This window comes from Lactuca virosa, chromosome 4 (genome assembly GCF_052849685.1).
Source record: "Lactuca virosa cultivar CGN04683 chromosome 4, Lactuca_virosa_CGN04683_v6, whole genome shotgun sequence".
Taxonomy (NCBI): domain Eukaryota; kingdom Viridiplantae; phylum Streptophyta; class Magnoliopsida; order Asterales; family Asteraceae; genus Lactuca; species Lactuca virosa.
Genome location: NC_136429.1, coordinates 518,884,642 through 518,907,557, shown reverse-complemented (window position 1 = coordinate 518,907,557; position 22,916 = coordinate 518,884,642). Strand labels below are relative to the sequence as shown.

The 22,916-nt window shown below is 30.0% G+C and overlaps 2 protein-coding genes across 3 annotated transcripts; one reads left to right on the top strand and one right to left on the bottom strand.

Moving 5' to 3' along the window:
* The first annotated feature begins 2,208 nt into the window (after positions 1-2,208).
* On the top strand, positions 2,209-7,557 carry LOC145109427 (uncharacterized). The gene is made up of 5 exons (XM_079046574.1): positions 2,209-2,614; positions 3,038-3,087; positions 5,453-5,576; positions 6,573-6,680; positions 6,773-7,557. The coding sequence occupies exons 1-5, from the start codon at positions 2,224-2,226 to the stop codon at positions 7,414-7,416; spliced, it is 1,317 nt and encodes a 438-aa protein (XP_078902700.1). The 5' UTR covers positions 2,209-2,223; the 3' UTR covers positions 7,417-7,557.
* Positions 7,558-19,237: 11,680 nt separating this feature from the next.
* On the bottom strand, positions 19,238-20,480 carry LOC145109426 (mitochondrial import inner membrane translocase subunit Tim9). 2 transcript variants are annotated; one of them, XM_079046573.1, is made up of 3 exons: positions 20,208-20,480; positions 19,812-19,922; positions 19,238-19,583 (listed from the first exon to the last, which is right to left on the bottom strand). In XM_079046573.1, the coding sequence occupies exons 2-3, from the start codon at positions 19,904-19,906 to the stop codon at positions 19,397-19,399; spliced, it is 282 nt and encodes a 93-aa protein (XP_078902699.1). In that variant the 5' UTR covers positions 19,907-19,922; positions 20,208-20,480; the 3' UTR covers positions 19,238-19,396. The 2 variants fall into 2 exon arrangements, with proteins under 2 accessions (XP_078902699.1, XP_078902698.1); XM_079046572.1 differs by having other exon boundaries at positions 19,812-19,934; positions 20,208-20,472.
* Between the last annotated feature and the right edge of the window lie 2,436 nt (positions 20,481-22,916).

Here is a 22,916-nt window from a genome sequence, read left to right as displayed (position 1 = left end):
AGCTACAATTTTTTTTTGTTTGACAGTAGAAGATTTCAGTTTGTATTCAAAAACTATTTCAAATAGCTTTCAAGAGTTTTAAGCATTATGCAATTAATTTTACAAATTTAAAAAAATAACTATTTTTGCCGGAATATTTCTACTAATATAAAAAATTAAAAACTATAGTTACCAACTACCGGTTTTACTAGCTAATTTTGTCAAACAAATCCTAAATAAGAAAATTTAGTGATTTTTCAGGATATAGAAATAGTATATCTGTAAGGAGTTTTCGGATAAAGACTAAAAGTGTAAGAATTATTCTAAAATTTATCCGTTTAAGTATTATATGTAGCCATATTTAATATACTAGGAGTTTGACTGTTCTAACGATATCTTAGAAAATAATTATAAAAATATATACTCTGACATATTTTAATTTTATTTTAAGAAACATAATAATTAAATCATATCATTGGAAAATAACACATGGAAAAATTCAGAAAGTGTGGGCCCCATGAGCTGGCCAGTTGGGGGTGGAATATGCGCTGCAGCCCATTTTGGCGTTAACGGATATCTTCTTAGTTTTTCCAAAAGGCAATTTTGGTATTTCAAGTCTATATAATTTTCAATGTTCTAAATAACGTAAGACGGCAATGTCAAACCTCAAACTTTTTCGAGCCTTGGCGAGCCATGTCGTTTGTAAGGCGTGATTTAAGGCGGCAATTTTGTACATAATTAATATTTTTATATGTATTTTCAACTATTATTTTATTTTATACACATATATAAGTTAAGGCGGCGTTTTAGTAAAGCTTGGCGGCAGACACGAGCCTTGGAGCCATGGCGGAGCCATGACGATCTTTTTAGAACCTTGATAATTTTAGATTTTGTTAATTTAGTTTAAATGACTCTTTTTGTTTGTAACTTTTTGACCACCATTCATATTTTTTTTTACAAATAAAATATCTTAAGTTTCAAAATTCATAATACAATTATGAACTGGCCTGTGTTGGTTTCAGAACAAGTAATATATATATATATATATATATATATATATATATATATATATATATATATATATATATATATATATATATATATATATAAATTGACAGTCTTGGACCGGTCTTGTATTGGGTTCAGAACAGTTAGACTTTTATGGTCCGGTCTTTCTCGGACCAGTCTTAATACGGTCCGATATTTTTTGGACTAATCTTGGTCTTTTTGGTCTGGTCTTGTGGTTTTTGGATTGTGCCTTTTTCGGTTTGGAATCGAGTTTTTCCAGTTCTGTTTTTCCGATCTGATCGGTTTCAACTGAACATTTATTTTAATTAGATTTAATCACGTTACAATAATTTGTAACAACACTTATATAGTTATATTTAAGATGCCTTTATTGGAGAAATGTGTCAAGAACTCAAGATCATGTTATAGGAAAGAGGGTAAATCATGAGAAACTAATAGGCATGGCTGAGATCATGTTTTAAGGCCGAGGGTAATTATTATTAATGCGAGCAAAAAGTTTTTTAAGACGTTATTGTTTATGTTGGTGTGTTAACAAAGGCTTTTTTTGCTTTATACATTTCCATAAGAGTAAATTATGATTAACAAGACTCATATGTCCTCTTTATAACTTATATATATTCACATAATTGTAAAGATTATCATTATGTATATGTAAATAATATACGGTCTAAATTATGGGGTTGAATGATGTGTAAAAGTGTAAACCACAACGGTTGAATAGTTGACTTAGTCTCGCCTTCTTTATCCTCTTCCATTTGTCCACATCGATGGTTGAATAGTTGAATACTCATAATATTGTGTGATTATTGTTTTTATTTATTATTATTATTATTTTTTATATTTTTAAGATTTACAGATTTTCTTTTTACTATCCTAACGGGTTCCTCATACCCGACGATGATTCTTTCATCCAAACTCGTTGGTGATTAAATAGGATGGGGACATGGATGGGTAAAAGGACGGAGACTATTTTTCCCACAAAGTTTTCAAATATAGCTTTTTGAAAAACTATTTACGATAATTGACTGATAAGTTATTGATGATTTTTCTACAAAAGTTTCAAATATAATAATATACTCTCGTTTAGATTCTACATTTAAATGTCATTTATATTTATTATTTAGTTTACTAGCTTGTTTTTTACAAACACAAATCTCCTTTTCTTTTTTGTTAAAAAATAAAGGAATAAAATAAATAAATATTAAAGTCTAAAAAATGGGCGTGAGTTTCTCACAGTCCCAAACTCCCACTCCAGATCTTCAAACTAGTTATCCTATATTTCTATATATATTCCCACCATCAAACCCGAAAAAGAAAACCAAAGTCCATTTCTTGAAATTTACTCTTTACACTTTCACGATTGATTTCCATCAATCTATTTTCTTCTTTTCTATACCCAAATTAACCATGTACAAATCCCCAACTATTTTCCACTGTTTCATCACCATTATTATCATCATCAGTTTTGTATTGTTATCGGGAAGTGTGAGTGCTACAAAATATGAAGAAGATATTGGGATTTATGAGCTCAACAATGGCCATTTTTCTGTAAAATTAACCAATTGGGGTGCAACCATTGTCTCTGTTTTTCTTCCTGACAAAAATGGTACAATTCACTTTCTCTCTCTTCTTTGAATCCCATAATCATTGTGTAATTGCTATGGATTTTTTTGGGAATTTTATTATCGTATTCTTGTTTATCTTAACAAGATTAATACTAACACGCACTAAACTCACCTTTCTCTGTGTTTTTTTTTTTCTTGGAGTCCTTTTTGGGTCTTTCTTGAATTCCTAATCCTTTTTTTGGTAATTTCTAAATGTTTTTGATAAAATCTTCATTCATATATGTATTTAATTATTGTTTTTCATCCTAACTAGAAGGTTACACACACTAAACTCACCTTTCTATGTGTGTGTTTTTTATTTCCTTCGAATCTTTTTTGGTAGTTTCGTGAAATTCCCAGAATTCTTTTTGGCAATTCCTATGTATTTTGAGGAAATTACGAATAATATATGTGTGTGTTTTCAGGGAAAGTCGAAGATGTGATTCTTGGATATGACAATATCGATACATACAAGGTGAGATCTTTTGTTATGTTCTTATCTTTAAATTTCAATTCTAAAAGAGTACTAAAATTCGACTATAAATTGCCATTTCCATTTTGATGTATATATGTTGGTGACATTTATTCTTTTTGGAATAGCTAATGGAAATCAAATCAAATCACACTAATAATTTTGTTAGTGGCTTACTAACATGTTTTTATAATATTGAATGGAAATAAGATTCAAACGTATCATCACCATTTATTATGAAGAGTTTTAGACTTTTAGTCATATGAACAAAAACAGGGAATTAAATGATGATCACGAATTTCTACACTTCAAATAAATGGAGATCATGACTTTTGACTATATGTATTTATCATGTTGGAAAATAAATAAAATAGTGATATAATATCTTTTTTGAATTATATATATAGAGAGAGAGAGGGAGTCCACATTTAAATTTTTGTTGAGATTTGATGTATCTTGTTTAATAATAAGATCATATCCCTTTTAAAATAATTAAGTTCTAACATAAAATAAAATAATTATTTTATTAGGTTTAAATTAAGATAGTGATAACTAAAATCCACATACCAAACCTATGTTATTAGGGGAGAACATGGGTCACTTTTGGTCTAAAACCGAACTCAAATCGTATATGTTTGTTTTTCAATTTGGTTTGCGGCTTTTCGGTTTGAAACTGTAGGTTTGTGGGTTCATGGTTTTCGGGTTCAGACCTATTGAGAATATGCTGCTATAAACGAAACTGTATCAATTTGGATATACTAAAATAACTATTAACTACGCAATGATAAAATATCAAATGTGTGTTGATGGAAAGTTGATAAGAATATAGTTTTTTCTAGTGTCTTAGAGTCTTTTTAAATTTTATTAAGGAGATTAAAAACTATGATACCTTGAAGTTTTTTTTATTTAAAGTAGGCTTTGTTATCTGTATTACTTGAAGAAAGTTGATGCTGCTTTTAGCAGTCTTGAAGTTTGGTTCTTGCCATTTTGAGCCAAAGTCGACAGAAACATGTTTTGAGTGGTGGTTATCATTAATTTAAAAAGTTAATCACAAAAATATCAAAATAAAAGACACTCTTATCACATAATTGATCTATCTTTTGAACAAGTGCAAATTGAAAGAAATAACATTGTGATTAGAAAGCATGAGATGCATAATAATGAAAGCAATAGACATAGATTAGATATAAACCTCAATCACCACCTCTTCACCAAACACTTGTCTTTTACTATTTTTAAACAAGGGGTGTGAGAGACGTTGGATAACGGGAAGAATAAACAGCTTAGTATGAGCTGAAATAGAACGATTAAGTTCATTTTATATATTTGGTGTATAAATGGTGCAAATAATAAGTAATCTTCAATCTTGTATTACTTTTACACCAAAAAAATATTCATGTATATAATATTTTTTCTTTTAATTTATTTAGATTTTTATAAAAATGTGATTCTATTTATTAGATGGTCATAAATTTGTTTTGTATCTTTTTGTTTCAATAGTTAGAGTAATTGTATTAATAAATAAATATAAGCAAACAAATAATTCAAATTATATGTTATATTATTAAAACGAGTACATTGTTAAAGAAAGTTTTAAATTTATGGCATATTTAAATAAATTATTAAAAAATATTACAAACATAAATATATTCGAAATAATTTTTACATTTAATACAATTTATATAAAGTAAATATATAAAATCAAATTTGAACAATTATAAATGATTAATGGAAGTTTAACATTAAATTTGGTGTTAACAAATCTTATCACACCAAATTTTGTGTAACACTAAAAAATAGTGTTAGGTTGGAACAAATATACATTTTTTTACACCAAAAATAATGTTGGGTTTAAGATCCTTTAGCTAAAAGTTTGGATTCACTTCTCACCTAAAAAGATAAAACATAACCTAAATCGATTTATTTATTAAGAATTGCTACAACTAGTTTATTATTTTCTACTTATACTCCAAACCAAAAACCATTTATTTTTTTATATGTTTGGGAACTACAATAATCATATTAAGTTATTGATATATATATATATATATATATATATATATATATATATATATATATATATATATATATATATATATATATATATTTTGTTTTAATGTGACGAATGTATATAATGCCAAGAAACAAGTTGTAGTCAATCTAATCCTTCCATATCGCTTTAACACACATCTTCAAATTTGACTCGAAAAGTCCAACTTCTCTTGGGACAACTGATTTCTTTCGAATATTATTATTCAGCTTAGCTGTAAAATATTCTCTCTAATCTTATTACTCAAATAAATTGTTTAATTTAATAAATAAAATTATAGTTTTAACAATATAGTTTTAATTTTTTTAATGATTGTAGAATGATTCAACCTACTTTGGAGCTATTGTTGGACGTGTTGCTAATCGAATAGGAGGAGCTAAGTTCACGTTAAATGGGACTTCTTATAAGTTACATGCTAATGAGAAGGGAAACATTCTTCATGGTGTGGGATCACTATTCACTTTTATTTCTTGTTTATTTAATAAAAAAATTATTCCCTCCGTCCCAATATTATTGTCCACAGACAAAAAAACACACATATTAAGAAAAACATTAATTACCACTAACTTTATTTAATAAAATGACAGTTTTGTCCTTACTTTGCATTTAATGTTCCATTAAATGTTTAGTTTGTTAAGTAATAATGAGGGATTATTTTGATAAAAATGTTATTTATTTTTAGAAGTAGACTATTATTTTGGGACAAACCAAAAAGGAAAGATGGACTATAATTTTGGGACGGAGGGAGTATTTTTGTAAATATATATTGTGATATAATGTTCTTGCAAATATCAATATAAATATTTGCTAAAATGAAGAACAAAACTATAAAAAAAACATTATTTGACTAGACATTTAACAACTTGATCTATTTTTGGTTAATTATATATGAACACTAATTAGGAACTTGTTAAGTTGTCAATTACAAAATTATTCCTATTACAAAATTTCTTAAAATGTTAACAGTTGAAATAAAAAATCATATTTTGAAACTATTTGAACAAATTCATAGTTTATAAAAACAAATTTTTAAATACAAAATTAATAGTATTATAAAAGACCTTATTTATTGTATTTTTTGGAATTAAACCTCAAATTGTTTTTTTTTTCTGAAAAAAACTTTGTATTTTTTTTGTTTGGCAATTTTAACTGTTTTTTTTTGTCGGTCAAATTAGAGGTTTTTATGGAAAGAAAAAACACCTTCAAGTTTTTTTTTTTCTTCTGGAAAATAGTAAAAAGTTGAGACCTTACTCAGACAAAATGGAAAAATACAAGATTTTTATTAAAAAAGTATAAAATTGAGGCTTAATTCGGAAAAATAACAATATAAAAAGTTTATTATTATTATTATTATTATTATTATTATTACATTTAAATAAAAGTAAATTGCTAGTTTTTGCATCTATACTTTGTGACTATAGTACTCTTCTAATTTCAGGCGGCACTCCCGGGTTTAGCGACGTTGTTTGGAAGGTCAAAAAATATGAAAAAGATTGTGAATCGCCTTGTATCACCTTCACATACCACAGTTTTGATGGCGAACAAGGTCAAATCTCCTTATTCATTTCTTCCTCCATTAATCACAATTCACATTAACTTAATTCAATCTGATTCGATTCAATTTCTCACCTGAATCAGGGTTTCCCGGAGATCTCAAAGTAATGGTGACCTATTCACTCCTCGGCAAGTACAAACTCCGCGTAAAAATGGAAGCAAAATCCCTAAACAAAGCAACGCCGGTGAATTTAGCACAACACATGTACTGGAATCTTGGAGGCCACAACAGCGGCGATGTATTATCGCAAAAAATCAAAATCTTCGGGTCTCATATCACGCCGACAGACGACGAACTCATCCCCACCGGAAAAATTGTCTCTGTCAAAGGTACGCCCTACGATTTCCTCAAACCCTACACGATAAAAAGCAAAATCGGGGGACTTCCCGACGGCTATGACATCAATTACGTGCTGGACGGAGAAAAGGGGAAGAAGATGAAAGTCGCCGCCGTCGTGTGGGATGATAAGTCTGGTAGGTCGATGAAATTGACAACGGATACACCGGGGGTGCAGTTTTATACCGGAAATTATGTAAAAGATGTGAAGGGAAAAGGGGGGTGTGTGTATGAAGCGCACGCCGGATTGTGTTTGGAGACACAAGGATTTCCAGATGCTGTTAACCACCGGAAATTTCCGTCGCAGATTGTGAATCCCGGTGAGATTTATAAGCATAATATGTTGTTTTCATTCTCGATCGAGGATAAGAAAGATTTGGGATCGATATAAGAATCTTTTGGTTTACAGAAGGTGGTTGTAAGTTTTTACCGGTGTGGTTATCATAATTTTCAACTTGTGATCTTATTTCCCTTTTAACTTTTGGAAATTGACAACTCAATTTAGTTATATGACTATTTGTGATTATAATTATCATGCGACAGTTTTTACATATTCTTTAATTCTAAAATTATATTTTTTTTTTACAAAAAGTATTATTTAAATAGCAATTTATCTTGAAAAATGATATATTTTTACAATAAATAAATAAATAAATATTACAATTATATTTATATAATTTTTTTTAGAAACAACAAATATTTCATTAAAGAGGGCAACACCCACTAGCAAGGAGCTACAAAGACAATAAAGTAAAGAAACGAGAACAAAAACAAAGAAAATTAAGAAACAAGATGAGTAAAATGTGAAATACACCATTGCGCCCAGCTCCCACATGAAACATTTCCTCTATGTCTGCACCAATTATAGACGAGAAAGATTATATTGTCCGCCAGTTTAGTGGGATTGACCTTGATACCCTTAAAAACCTTATCATTCCTTTATATCCAAATCTTCCAAATCAGACAGTAGAAAATAGAGATTAGAATATCCTTTTTCTTTGGACAATTCCCCCAAGTAACAACAAAATCAATGAAATCGCTCACACCCATGAAAACCCCGTCTCCAATTCCACACCATTTAAATGTCCATTGTTGTACCTCTCTAGCATAGTCACAGTTGACTAGCAAGTGATCAACCGATTCTGATTCCGAATTACACATTTGGGCATCTCGAATTAACAGTAGGTATACACCCCTCAAAGCCAAGTTTTCCTCCACCGGAATCCCATTTAGTGTTGCACGCCAAACAAAACAGCGCACCTTCAAAGGTACTGTTTTTGTCCACCCAATTGTCTTTCCCTTGTATACAATTAGTTTTGACTCCAGGAATTTTCTCATTCTATTTACAGTGAATTCCCCATTAGGATTGAGGAGGAAGCTGAATCCAAAGTTGAATTTTTTCACGACATTCAAGTTTCCAATATCCGTGTATAACTGCAACAGTTCGTTTAATTCGACCGGCCCTGATGGTTCAAATCTCCACATCCACGAGAAACCATTCGCGGAAAGTCTATCGCTCACCGAACAACATTTGACTGTCTCCAGTGCATATAAGTTAGGGAATTTGGTATAGAAAGGAGTTTTACTACACCAATGATCTTTCCAGAACATTATTTTAACATCAAACCCCGAGATGAGTACGAAAATGTCAGTCTAATCTATGTGAAGTGAATTAATATCTCTAAATGCCTTATAAATATTGCACTAGACTCCGTTTGATGATTTCCTCGCTAAATAAGAGGCAGGTTTGTTGACTAAGTTGTGAATGCTTACGATAACACTTCTCCATAGACCACTTTTTTCATTCATGAGTCTCCACCACCATTTAAATAGTAATGCAGTGTTCTGTGCAAGAATTTATCCCACGCCCAAACCACCTTCAGATTTAGGGGCAATGACTTTTCTCCATTCTACCCAGTGAATTTTTCTTTTCAGTTCACTACCGCTCCATAAAAAATTTCTAAGTAAATATCTAGATTATCATCGTCATGTGGATCATTTATTGTCATATAATTGCTTACCGAAGCCGATGTTGTTTGACTCGATGCTATTTTCTGTAATCACCAAAATGATTACTTCTTTCTTTCTTGTTTTCATACGTGGTAAGAATAGACATGAACTTTTTCATTAAAAAGTGTTGTTTGTTCTTTGATGGATAACCTTTTATGACTTCTTTATTTAGTTGACTAAAGTTGTATGATCATATATGTCTATGTAGATGCATTTTGAAAAGCAATATATTTTCGTACAAGTATTATTTTCAAGGAAGATACCCCATATTTTAATTTTAGCTTGTTCTTGGACGATGGTATACTCATGGAAACATAATCGATTATTATAGACTCAACCATGTTACCCTAATCGATTTTGAGATCTCATCAAGTGTGTCTATGTGTGTCTGTTACACTGTTTGAGATGAACAATTAATTTAGATGAAAGTTGCCGCAGTCATGTGGCATGAGAAGTCGGGTAGGTCGATGAAATTGACAACGGATGTGTCGTGGGTGCATTTTTATACTGGGAATTATATAGAAGATGTGAAGGGAAAATGAGGGTTTGTGTATGAAGCGCACGCCGGATTGTGTTTGGAGTTGCAGGAATTTCCAGATGCCGTTAATCACTGGAATTTTCCGTTGTAGATTATGTATCCTGATGGGATTTATAAGCACAATATGTTGTTTCCATTCTCGATTGAGGATAAAAAAGAGTTGGGATTGATATAAGAATCTTTTGGTTTACATAAGATGTTTGAAAGTTGTAACCGGTTTAGTTATCATAAAATTATGATTAATTTCTTCCATATTTTCCACTTGATCATAGTTTCCTATTTGTGATTATAATTACCAAGTGACAATTTTACTTATTATTTAATTCTAACATTATTTTTTTACAAAAAATATTATTTAAATAGCAATTTATCTTGAAACATGAAATATTTTTACAAAAACTAAACAAATATTAGAAGTATATTTATATATTTTTTTCTAGTTAAAAATATGGATTACCATCATCTTGTGGATCATTTGTTGTCATATAATCGGTTAATGAAGTCGAGGTTATTTGAGTAGAGGCTATAGTCTGTAGTTACATAAATGGTTATTTCTTTCTCATTTAAATACATGGTAAGAATAGCCATGAACTTTTCCTCATAATCAAGCTCGATAAATGATCGGTCTAATACATACTCGTCAACATGGCTTATTGAAAAGTGTTGTTTGTTCTTTGATGAATAGCGTTTTATGACTTCTTCATTAAGTTGACTAAAGTTGTATGATCATGTGCTTATGTAGATGCATTTTTGAAAGCTAAGCAAAATATTTTCTTACTAGTCTTCTTTGCTAGTCGGAAGATACCCCGATGTTTCAATTTTAGCTTGTGCTTGGACGATGGTATACTCGTGGAAACACAATTGATTATCATAAACTCAATCATGTTGTCTCATATTGGTTTTGAAATGTCATCAAGTCTGTCTGCATGTGTATGTTACACTTTTTGAGATGGAAGGTTAATTTACATGAACTACTATAGAAAGCTTATATAATTAGTAAAAACCAGAAGTTATATCCTTATGTGTTGCAGCGGAAATTTTGTGTGTAATCACTTGGTTGTGGTGACTTGGTAAGACATGTGAAGATGTGGTGAGTAACTCATTGAACCATGTTCAAATCATGACACTACTAAGATTCTTTGACCATAGAGGTTTTCCTACAGTGACTCCAGCACACGAGGGCCTAAAATGAGGGACCATATTCGTAATAAACATTAAAAAATGGGCTAAAACTGCAAAATAAAGTAAGGGACCAAATTCGTAATTACTTTTATAAATCTAGGCCAAACCTAATGAGCACTATAAAGTAAAAATGAAGGACCAAATTTGTTATAAAAATTAAAAGGATAGACCAAAATTGTAAAAAATAAAAATAAAAGATGAGGTGCAAGAGGACGTATTTAATGTCAAGTTGGTTTTTAGTATAGTTATATTATATAAGACATGGAAGATAGCTTGGGAGTAAAAGAAGGTTGTCTAGATGAAAATCATTAGTGGTTATCAAATAACCACAAGTTGAAAATCACTGATCGGTCGTCATCCATGTTCCTCATTCAAATTTTACCCAATTGGAATAATCAAATAATCCATAAACCAATCACCAAGAAAACCTAAACCTAAATCAAAACAAATGGACTTAACCATAAGGTGTAAAAACTAGATTATAAGTTAATAATAACAGATTCTACTAAAAGTTCTCCGATTCAAAAGGAAAGGGTGTATCATACAAACATACACACACGAACAAACATAATATGCTGAATTCAAAGGTTAATCATGATCATGAAAAATAATAACTTCAATTCAGTGGTGAAAAACAAATCAATGTGTGCGTCGTATTTTGAGGTCTTAATTTATGTTTGTTTTAAACGTAGAAGGAAGCCAAAGAATAGAGTTTAGACGACGTGTGATCAGATTCCAAAAAGGTTAGAATAATCAGGGGCAATTTGGTAAATTCATTTTTTGTCAAAAAAGGATTTGACATTTAGGGGATTAATAGTAAAAGTGATTCTCTGGTCAGCCGTGTTTCCATTGAAGACGTTCAAAACAGGTAAAGGTTCCACTATGTTGCACTTATTGATGACATGATTTATCTCAAATTCATTAACTTGATTCACCATACAGGAACTTAATCTCCTATGTTATGTTTTGTATGTAAATTTAATTATTATTATTTTCTTGATATCCAAGAATGGAATCCTAAAATCGACACTTGTAGCTCTAAAGCCAACCCCTTTAAACAACCATATGTAAATAATTCAAATAGCCATATTTTTGAGCCAAATACCTCTAATATCTATACTCTATAGCAGGCGGTTTTAATGGTATGCTTATTTGTAATAATAATTTAGTTTACAAGTTACGAATGATGCTAACTAAATTTATATCAAATATTTTTTATTTAAATATTTCATAACTTCTTATTCTTTATATTTTAGATACATATTACAGTATATAGTTGTTAATTTTTGCTTATCATAATTCGTCAGATAAGGGTAAGTGGACATAAACTGTCAATCGAAAGGTTCATATACTCGGAAAAAAAAAAACACAGTTTGTTGATATATCGCTTACTCCACACACATATGACTTATCTACTATAGCACTTAAATCAAGATAATGTCATTATTATTAGAAGTATTGTCAAATTATATATCTTCTAAATACAAAAGTCGGTGGTCACTTTCTTTTCTTTTCCTCCCTTCTACTTTTTTTAATTTTCCATTCTCAGTCCCTATACTTTGAATTTATGTACATATCCTATCCCTTTATTTTGACAATGGACATTTCGTTCCTATACTTTTCAAAATGATGTTTTTACCCTTAACTTATTTTACATTTTAAAATGTCGCTTTCACCCCCTAAACTTTGAATTTTTTTGAATATGACTTTAATCCCCTCCATTCTACTTTGTTAAATGTAATTTTAAACCCTTCGAAATTTAAGTTTGTAAAATTTGTTAATTTATTTAAAAAAAAAACTAATTTAATATGCGTTATTTATCGGTATAAATTCGAGGTGGACCACGTTTTGTCGTAGATTTAGAAAAAATTTCCGTTATTTTTTTTTTAAAATTACTTGCTTTTTTATGTACATATTGGTATAAATTTCAGTTTGTCTTTGTTTCGACGTAAATGTTTTTTATGTTTTGGTGCTTCGAGTTTGTTTACGTTTTGATGTAAATATTTTTTACTTACTTTTAAGCATTTTGCTTGACATGGATTTGTTCCCTGACTTTTATGTTTTGGCAACTTACGTCCTCCTAAGTTTTTGTACATGGTTTTGGTCCCTGATTTTAGTGATTTTCGCAACTTAAGTCCTCCAAAGTTTCTATTTTTCTACTGAAAGGTTTCCTTTTTTAAATCCATTACTGCCGCCGCAACGCGCGGCGGGTAAAATTCTAGTTATATAGTAAAAACTTTATTTTCTAAGTTCAAAAAACTTTATTTTCTACGTTTAAAGTAGTAATCAATTTCCGTAAGTGGTAAATATGTAAGTATGTCTAACGACTTTGAAATTCTCATTCTTCATTCGCCGCTTTCAGCAACTTAAGAAACTTTTGTGATTGCTCAACAAAAACTCTATCCGATTCATCCGCACCTTTTTTCTCCTCCTTCCATTCTTTAATCGCATCCTCTTGAATTATATCTTTATCATACAAAACACGCAAAACCTCCATAAACAAGGGTGCATATGCCTTTGCAGACTCCAAACACATTTCCTCAAATTTCAATATCACTTCGATTTCCACATCAATATCTCTCAAAAACCATTTCAACAATTTCCCCCATTGTGAAATCACATCCTTCGTTTTCTTCAACAAATCATTTTCACCAGAAGAAGTATTCCAAGTATCAAGTGCCAATTTCATCATAGAATAAAACAAAGCACCAACACACTTGTCAAGATCCATCTTGTGAGACAAACGAAGTGATTGCACTTCAAAGATAATATTCTCATCTTTTAGTTTTTCATCAACCCCCCTTCTAAACGTCTCTTCAACCTCTTTCTCAAAAAACTCATACCCATCGTTTCTTTTGTTGGGGAATCGAAATAGGGTTATAGAAAATCTGGATCACAAACAGGAATCGTGTAAACACTTTCCTTGTTTGATATTTCGACCCTAAATGCCTTGGGTGTCACGAAATCCAAACTGGAATAATTCCTGATGTAACTATTCTGATCTTAGGCACCAAAATCAGAATCAATTTTGAGAGGAAGATGAAGAAGAAGACGTTTCCAGTTTTCTGTGTTTCAAAGGAGTCGTCCTTTTCCCGGACTTATCCACTCAACGGATAAACGAGAACAGTTTACATCTTTAAAGAATGACATATTAGTCCTTGAATTTGCATCTTTAAAGAATGACAGATTAGTCCGAACCCCGCCCACACACCGGGGAGCGGGACCCCCGACTTGACACAGTAGATTAGGGTTCGGTACTAACAATGTTTAGTAAATACAAGTGTGTACTCCAGCACCTCCTAACATGTATTATAACTAAAAACATTATTCTTGAAACACTTGTTAAGTCCATTACACTAAAATATATTTGGTGATAAAATCACCAACATCTTTCATCATCATCATCATCATCATTATCAGATTCAGAAATCCCAAAAATAGAACACATAACCCTAATTCTGCGAAGCAAAGTGCATATCAGAAATCGAAGTATAATAAGAAAAATGCTTATACTTGGTAAAATTTTCAAAGTACAATGTGTTAATAAGAAAATAATCTGAAGATGCAATGGGAACTAATAATCAGTCTAAGCAATAAAAACTCCAAATTAAATCAAACACTAGTCGTTGACAAAAGAAGACAATGGCCATATTACTCAAATTAACACAATCTTATTCCTAATCGTTAAGCAAAACTCATACAAAATAAAAAAAACACAAATCTGCAACTTGGAATACAAAAGACTTGAACGCTGAACACTTATGCCTGCCACTCTTCTTAACTGATCAAATTAAGAGTAGGAAAAACTCAAACAAATTGGGTAAATATTTCATTCAAGAACGGGAAATCGGAATTCTAACCAAAACGATCTTACCTGTAACTGTAACAGAGACAATGAGAGGGAAGACAGTGAGCAACGACGGTGTTGGCGAGAAACCGAGAAAAGATGCGTGAAATTGGATGCGTGAGTGGAGGTTACTTTGAAATCTATATATAGGGTGATCGATAAAGAAGCTTGGAGAAGAAGGACACGTGAATAGAATCATAGATATATGGTAACCCAAATATTATATATATGGAGAGAGAAAAATAGAGGGAAGGGATAACGATGGTTTTTACGTATCATGTCCATTATTATTGAAGACACGTGTCCTTTTCAATGTGGAAGGGATTGTTATTAATTATTAATGTAATTGTTTAAAAGTGTCGGTAGAATAATAGAATAATTATTAGGTGTATTATTTGATGTAACATAAAGTGTGTAAGTCCCTCAATAGTCTAGGGGGCTATAATGTAAATATGTTTGTCATATTGCAATCAAACGATTGCAATTAAATTATGTAATCGGCTCCTTTGAGCCTATAAATAGGGTCTTTGCCCATATGAAATAAACAAGTGAAGTTTGAGTGTTTAAGACTTGAGTTGATCTCAAAGTTCTTCCTCTGTTGAAATAGTCGTTCTATTTCTGAATAGCAGAGCCCTATCAAAACATATTCATATAATCATTCATATAATCTAAACAATCCATCGTCAATCCATTCCGACGCATCATTCAGGTATAATTCTATCTTAATCTTTTTATTAATTCCGTCAAATAAACAAGTGAAGTTTGAGTGTTTAAGACTTGAGTTGATCTCAAAGTTCTTCCTCTGTTGAAATAGTCGTTCTATTTCTGAATAGCAGAGCCCTATCAAAACATATTCATATAATCTAAACAATCCATCGTCAATCCATTCCAACGCATCATTCAGGTATAATTCTATCTTAATCTTTTTATTAATTCCGTCAAATAAACAAGTGAAGTTTGAGTGTTTAAGACTTGAGTTGATCTCAAAGTTCTTCCTCTGTTGAAATAGTCGTTCTATTTCTGAATAGCAGAGCCCTATCAAAACATATTCATATAATCATTCATATAATCTAAACAATCCATCGTCAATCTATTCCGATGCATCATTCAGGTTAATTTTACGACATGACAAAATTAATAAAAAGATTAAGATAGAATTATACCTGAATGATGCGTAAGAATGGATTGACGATGGATTGTTTAGATTATATGAATGATTATATGAATATGTTTTGATAGGGCTCTGCTATTCAGAAATAGAACGACTATTTCAACAGAGGAAGAACTTTGAGATCAACTCAAGTCTTAAACACTCAAACTTCACTTGTTTATTTCATATGGGCAAATACCCTATTTATAGGCTCAAAGGAGCCGATTACATAATTTAATTGCAATCGTTTGATTGCAATATGACAAACATATTTACATTATATCCCCCTAGACTATTGAGGGACTTACACACTTTATGTTACATCAAATAATACACCTAATAATTATTCTATTATTCTACCGACACTTTTAAACAATTACATTAATAATTAATAACAATCCCTTCCACATTGAAAAGGACACGTGTCTTCAATAATAATGGCTTTTTACGTCATTGCTTGCGTCTTGTGTTGTTTTTTGTTCTAAACATTTTTTCTGCATCCATGCTTTTAATATACTTATTCGTGCTCCTAAAGTATCTGCAATTTTATTTTGTTGTAATGCTTCTTGGAAATCTTTTATTACACTTTGGCTTACTAATGATGATAATTTTTGATAAAACATATCTAATGCTACCTTTTTTCTAGTGGAATCTAAATTATAATAATGTTCAGAATATTCGCATATAAACGGATCTAGATAACACATATTACGAATTCGTAGATTAGTTAAATGCCATAATGATTCTAATTGAAAAGCTTCTTGTGATACTTTATCTTCAATTTGTTTTCCTATGAATTCCTGAATAAGACGACTTAATACATTTTTAAATGTTTCCATAGCATCAGTAGTAGCTATCATCATTGTTTCGGTTTCATCAAGAGATGAGAGAAAACGATATGCGTTACGTTGTGTTTTATGAATGATATAATTAAGAAAATGTGTTGGGTGTAAATTTCTTAATTCTTCAGTTAACTGAATTTGTACTCCCATTTTATTACTCCATTCTTGAATTTTTGCTTCAGGATTTTGATCACAATCAATAAAAAGAATATCTGAATTTGTTGGAAATGTAAATAATTTAGGTATGTATTGAGGAGGTATTTTTTCCCATTTATTTTGTTTATTTTTAATCATTCGTTGTCTATATAAAAAATTTTCTTCTAATGAAGGTGGTCCATAAATATATTGACTTTGATAATCATCTTCAACATATGATTGTTTTCGTTTTAATCCAAAATTGTTTTGTGAATTTCTATATGGATTTGAATAAGGATTTTCGTCATCTGAAGAAAAATCATATATTACTTCTGCGTCATTATTATCTGAATTATTTTCTATTTCTATATTATTTTCTTGAATTTCAGATGGAATTTCTAATGCTGCAAATAGTTTAGTTAATGTTTCTACTTTTTCTTGTAAAGTTTTCATATTAATAAATTGTGTGTATTTTATAAATGAAATCTTTAGTTTCTTTTTACTAGTGGAGTAGTTATTACTAATGATTTTTCTATTTTTTGAAACATATTTAACAAATTAATTTTGTTGGGGGGTGCACACACACTCTCTATCACACACACACAAGACTTGAACGCTGAACACTTATGCCTGCCACTCTTCTTAACTGATCAAATTAAGAGTAGGAAAAACTCAAACAAATTGGGTAAATATTTCATTCAAGAACGGGAAATCGGAATTCTAACCAAAACGATCTTACCTGTAACTGTAACAGAGACAATGAGAGGGAAGACAGTGAGCAGCGACGATGTTGGCGAGAAACCGAGAAAAGATGCGTGAAATTGGATGCGTGAGTGGAGGTTACTTTGAAATCTATATATAGGGTGATCGATAAAGAAGCTTGGAGAAGAAGGACACGTGAATAGAATCATAGATATATGGTAACCCATATATTATATATATGGAGAGAGAAAAATAGAGGGAAGGGATAACGATGGTTTTTACGTATCATGTCAAAAATATCTATATTACCCTCCCCCCCCTTTTTTTACCAAAAACCTAACATGCCATTTATTTTTCGTGTTATTTTATAACCATCCTTCATCTCACCCCTCTATTTTTATATAATGGACCATATCGATGATTTTTAAAAATAATAAAAACTAGGGTTTTGACCGCCCGCGCAATGTTGCGGAAGCCCGGTATGTTGAAAAATGCAGCTCGACACCATATATACCACGAAGACGATGAAACCATAAAAAGTGGACTACAAAAATATCAAAATAAATTTTGGATACAAACAATTATGTACGGAGGTGGCGGAAAAAAATAAGACTTGAAAGTGTTTCCTAAAAATATATTGATAATTTAACTTTAAAATTGTAACTTTAATAATGATAATTTAACTTTAAAATTATAAATGATGAAAATTATTAAGTTAGAATTATTTGAGGGTAAGAAAACATAAATATAAAAATTTTCTATAACCATAACCAAAATCTCAATTTTCATAGCGCATTCTTGTACATTGTGTATTCAATGCTTTAAATATTATACCTTGGTCTGCTATTAATTGGATTTGTTCTGGAAATATCAATAGCAAATGAACAATACTCTACATACACCGATATTGCAATTTAATAAATAAAACCAAATATTTCTGTCAAACTTAAGGGCTTTAATGAACCAAGAAATATGCAAAAAAGTAAAATTGAAAAAAAAAAAAAAAAGTTGCAATCTTCTAGCTTTAATGAGCCACAAATACACAAAATGGTATAACTTAGATTTTCTATCAAACTTAAGGCTTGTATGACATTATGCCTTTAAAGAACAATGAACATTAAAAATCAAAGCACAAAACAATAATCTACATTGGACTGTATGACAATGCAATAATTGCATTCTTGCTCAACGAACCGTGGGCTAGAACTTATTTGTTTTTACATCAATGTAGTAGCGATTTAGCCAACATGTGTTCCTACTTCCTAAATCCTTACATACTCGACATTGGATAATTAATCTTTTTGGTTTGAAATTTGTGATGCTTACTCACTTTATGATCACGTTGCTAGGGTTTCATATAAATTCATCACTTATTTGAAAACTCTAGTAATATTGGTTTGCTTGGACCTAGTATCCGTAAGTGTTAATAGATTTAACGATAAAAAGTAGCTGATATGATTACTTTTGTATAAAATTTTGGTTCCATATAATGAAATGGAGCAATATGTGTTACAAGCTTTGGAACGAAATTGCAATTGGTGATAAATTGGCGTCTTTTGCTTGATCCTATTACGACTTAATCTTAGTCTACTCGACTAAACTGTATTAATCTCGTTACTTTTGAGGTTGAATAATTTTTTGAAAAGCCCAGTTCTCAAAACTTAAGTGATGACCAAAGACAATTCAAAGAAACGGATGTAAAAAGTACCCATTTACAAGCCTTTTAAAGGGGTTTAGATATAAGTCCGTTTATTACATGATAGTTTTTGGAGCATTAAAACAGGTTCAAATGCTAAGGGTGAAATATACAGATAAGAAAATCAATAGCATTAGCATGGAGAAAAGCAATCGTTAATGGAAAGAAGTTTATGAAACTCAGTCTATATGTTTATGGTGTTTACTTGAAAGACTAAAGCAACTCTATTAGACTACAAAAGTGAGCTTCATAGTAGATGCTATGGAGGATTAGTCTGGTGTAGCTGCACCTTGGTTGAGTTCTGCAAATCTCAATCCAACACGCATGGAATGCTTCAAGAACTTCTCAGCACATCTCCTCACACATGTCTCCTCTTGCTTATCTAATGTTTTGCGTCTGAATGTATCCACACAATCTGTAAAGCATCTCTCCACAAGCGTGTTATACATTCTCAAACTGCAATCCAGAAATTTGTAATATTCAAACATCTAATTTCAATTTCAATGTTGATATGCATATCTATATCAAAAAGCATAAGAGGAAACAGAAACGAAAATCTGAAGCAATATTGGGGATCAGAGGAGTGACATACGTATGATACATGAATGAATCAGCAGATAAAGTTTATAGAGCCATCGACATAAGATATCATACTAAAACCACATAAAAAAGAGACTAGTGAACCTGTCACGGATTTGAAGCTGGTCGATCATGGTGGCCATTCGAGCCTGATCCTCCGCTGGAAGATTCCCCAGATCTCCGAGCATACTTTTGTCCATTTGAGATTTGCTTTTTCTGTGACACAATCTACATATCATAAATAACAACAAAGATATCAAATTTTTGTATCATAGTGCAAGGTACAAATCAGAGTAACATAAATCATGAACTCAATTTCACAAAATCAGAATCAACATGTATATCAGACTCCACAGACATCAGATTAACAAAAATCAGCTTCACAAAATCAATTTCAGGAAATAACAAAGCTATCATGTATAATATCATAAACTAAAGAATCTATCTAGAATTTCTTTCATGAGACTCCAAAAATTAGCTTTCAGGGAAAACAAAACAAACCTGGTGATGGAGAAGGAAACTCCGACGAAGGCGCAATGAAGACTGCGATGGGACAGCAGTTCCGGCGAGGAAGTAGCAGCGCCGGAGACCGGTGATGGAGAGGGTGGAAGAAGTTGCGTCGATTGAGCGGATGGAGAGGTGCCGTCGTATTACAGAGGATGCGTTTTAGGGTTGGGTGAACCTGTATCACAAACTATTTACTATTGCCTGTTATATTCATTTTATGAAAAAAATACAATCTAACTTGTTGTTTCTTTACACCATGATCCTACTGTAATTATTTGTTGTTTACAATAACTTTTTGATCGTTTATCACTTGATGATGACGATGGTACCTGGTCCAAAGGGTTATGTTCAACCCAAACAAAACAATAAATTAGATGCATAAAAAAACAAATATAAACAACATAAACAGTTGATTACTTTTTGTGTTATAATTTTTTTAATAGAGATAGTGTTTTATTTCGTAAAAAAGAAAAAAAAAAATGTTTGAAGTCTAAAAAAATGTATAATTTTTTTGTAAACAAACATATAAAAGAATATGTAAAATAAGTTGTGTAATTTAGATTTGAAAAAAAAAAAAGTTGTAATTTTTGTTTTAAAAGACTTACTTAAAAAAAATGTAAATTTTTAAACCAAGTTAACGAAAGATTCTAAACATATTTATATCTCATCAATAAAATCCATTAAAAAGGACCAAAGTTACAAATAAAAAGACGTGAACTGCTCCTCCATGATTGATGTGTGTGGAATATACTAGTTTTAATCCTACTAACTTAAATAGAAAGACAAACACACGAAAGATAGTGTACCTATCGATTAGCACTTTAGTTCAAGTAAGTAGGGTATCGAACACAGGGAACGGTAAACAATTCAAATTGCTACTAATATCTTAATCTTCATCTTCATCTTCTAATCTCCCTATCTAATAAAAGAATAATTTTATTCTTCTTTTGACATGTGTCATCTTATTAGGCCTCTTAATTAATGCATATTTTATTCTCATTTTGTCATTGTCACCATATTATATCTCCTAATTAATGCATGTCATTTGTAAACCTATTGATTATCCATTTCAATTTTCAAATTTTAAATTTCTCATTCTAATTACATTAAATTAATAACATTAGATTAAAAATTAAAATAAACTTAATACAAATTTTAAAGTGATATAATTTTACATATTTATTTAAATCAATGATTAAAATTTATATAACTAAAAAATCTCTTAATTAATATTTTATTTAAAACAATTGATTAATAATTTTTAGTTTTTATTTTAAAAGTTTAATTAATTGTATAACCGTGGTTTCCACGGGTTATAAACTAGTAAATGAATAAGTTTATTCACCTATTGACAAGTGTCACTATATTAAAAATCCTCATTAATATTATATACCACCTATCATGGCACATGTCAACCTATTAATTCTCCATTTCAAATTTTAAATTTTACATTTCTCACTCTAATTACATTAAATTAATAATTGATTCTTCATTTCAAATTTTAAATTTTAAACTTCACACTCTAATTATATTAAATTAATAACATTAGAATAAAAAATAAAATAAACTTAATATATATTATAAGGTGATATAAGTTCATTTATTTATTTAAATCGACGATTAATAATTTATTTAAAATAATTTATTTGAAATAGTGATTAATAATTTTAAGTTTTTAATATAAAAGTTTAATTAATTTTAGACAAAATTACAAAAATGGTCCCCGTGGTTTGCCAAAAGTAACAAAGTTAGTCCCTGCTAATTTTTTTGACGAAAATGGCCCTTGTGGTTTGCAAAACTTGCACAGATGGCCCTTTTTACTAACGTCGTTAATATTTGGTCGTTAGGGACTGAATTTGTAAGGGCATTTTCATCTTTTCAAGTATAAATGGACTGAATTCGACATTTGGTAAACCATAGGGACCATTTTTGAAATTTCTTTGAAAAAGATAAATAAATTGCTAGGGGGAGGATTCTAACTCTCGACCTCCAACCTCTTAAATTACCAAAACCTTAACAAATTGAGTTGAATGCTCTTTTGGTTAATTCTTTCCTAAAACTAATTTATATAATAACAAAATCGTTAAAACATAAACAATAAATAAATTATAAAAAATATTTTTTTACATAACTTTTTTTAAATAAAACAAAATTTATTTTAGTCGTATTATAAAAAAAATAGTTTTTTTAAAAACCATTTGTATGTATTCTTATGCATTTATTTTACGTAAAATATATTTTTCGCCTTTAAAAAAATACATTTTCATATAAAAAATACATTTTCGTAAAATATTTTTTTTATGTAGTTGAAATAATAATAATTAACACTACTCATGAAATAAAAAAATGTATAAATTTTTTTGGGTCGCTAGTTCTAAAACCATTTTTTCGGTTATATGTATTAAAAAACAAGTTAACAACGATTTTGTTATGTAACTAAACAGTTTATACCGTTTTTTTTTATTTCAAGAGTAGTGTTAATAATTTTTATTTCAAAAAGATATATCACTATGTCTTTCCATCATCATTTTAACCATACGATTTACAATTTGCGATTAAGATGAAATACGTATTTTAAGTAAGATATATAACCGAATAGGTTTTTTATGTTTTTTTAAATACATATAACTGAAATCATATTTTAAATAATTTATATAATAACAAATTTAAAAAAAAAAAACGTATTTTAAATAATTTATATGA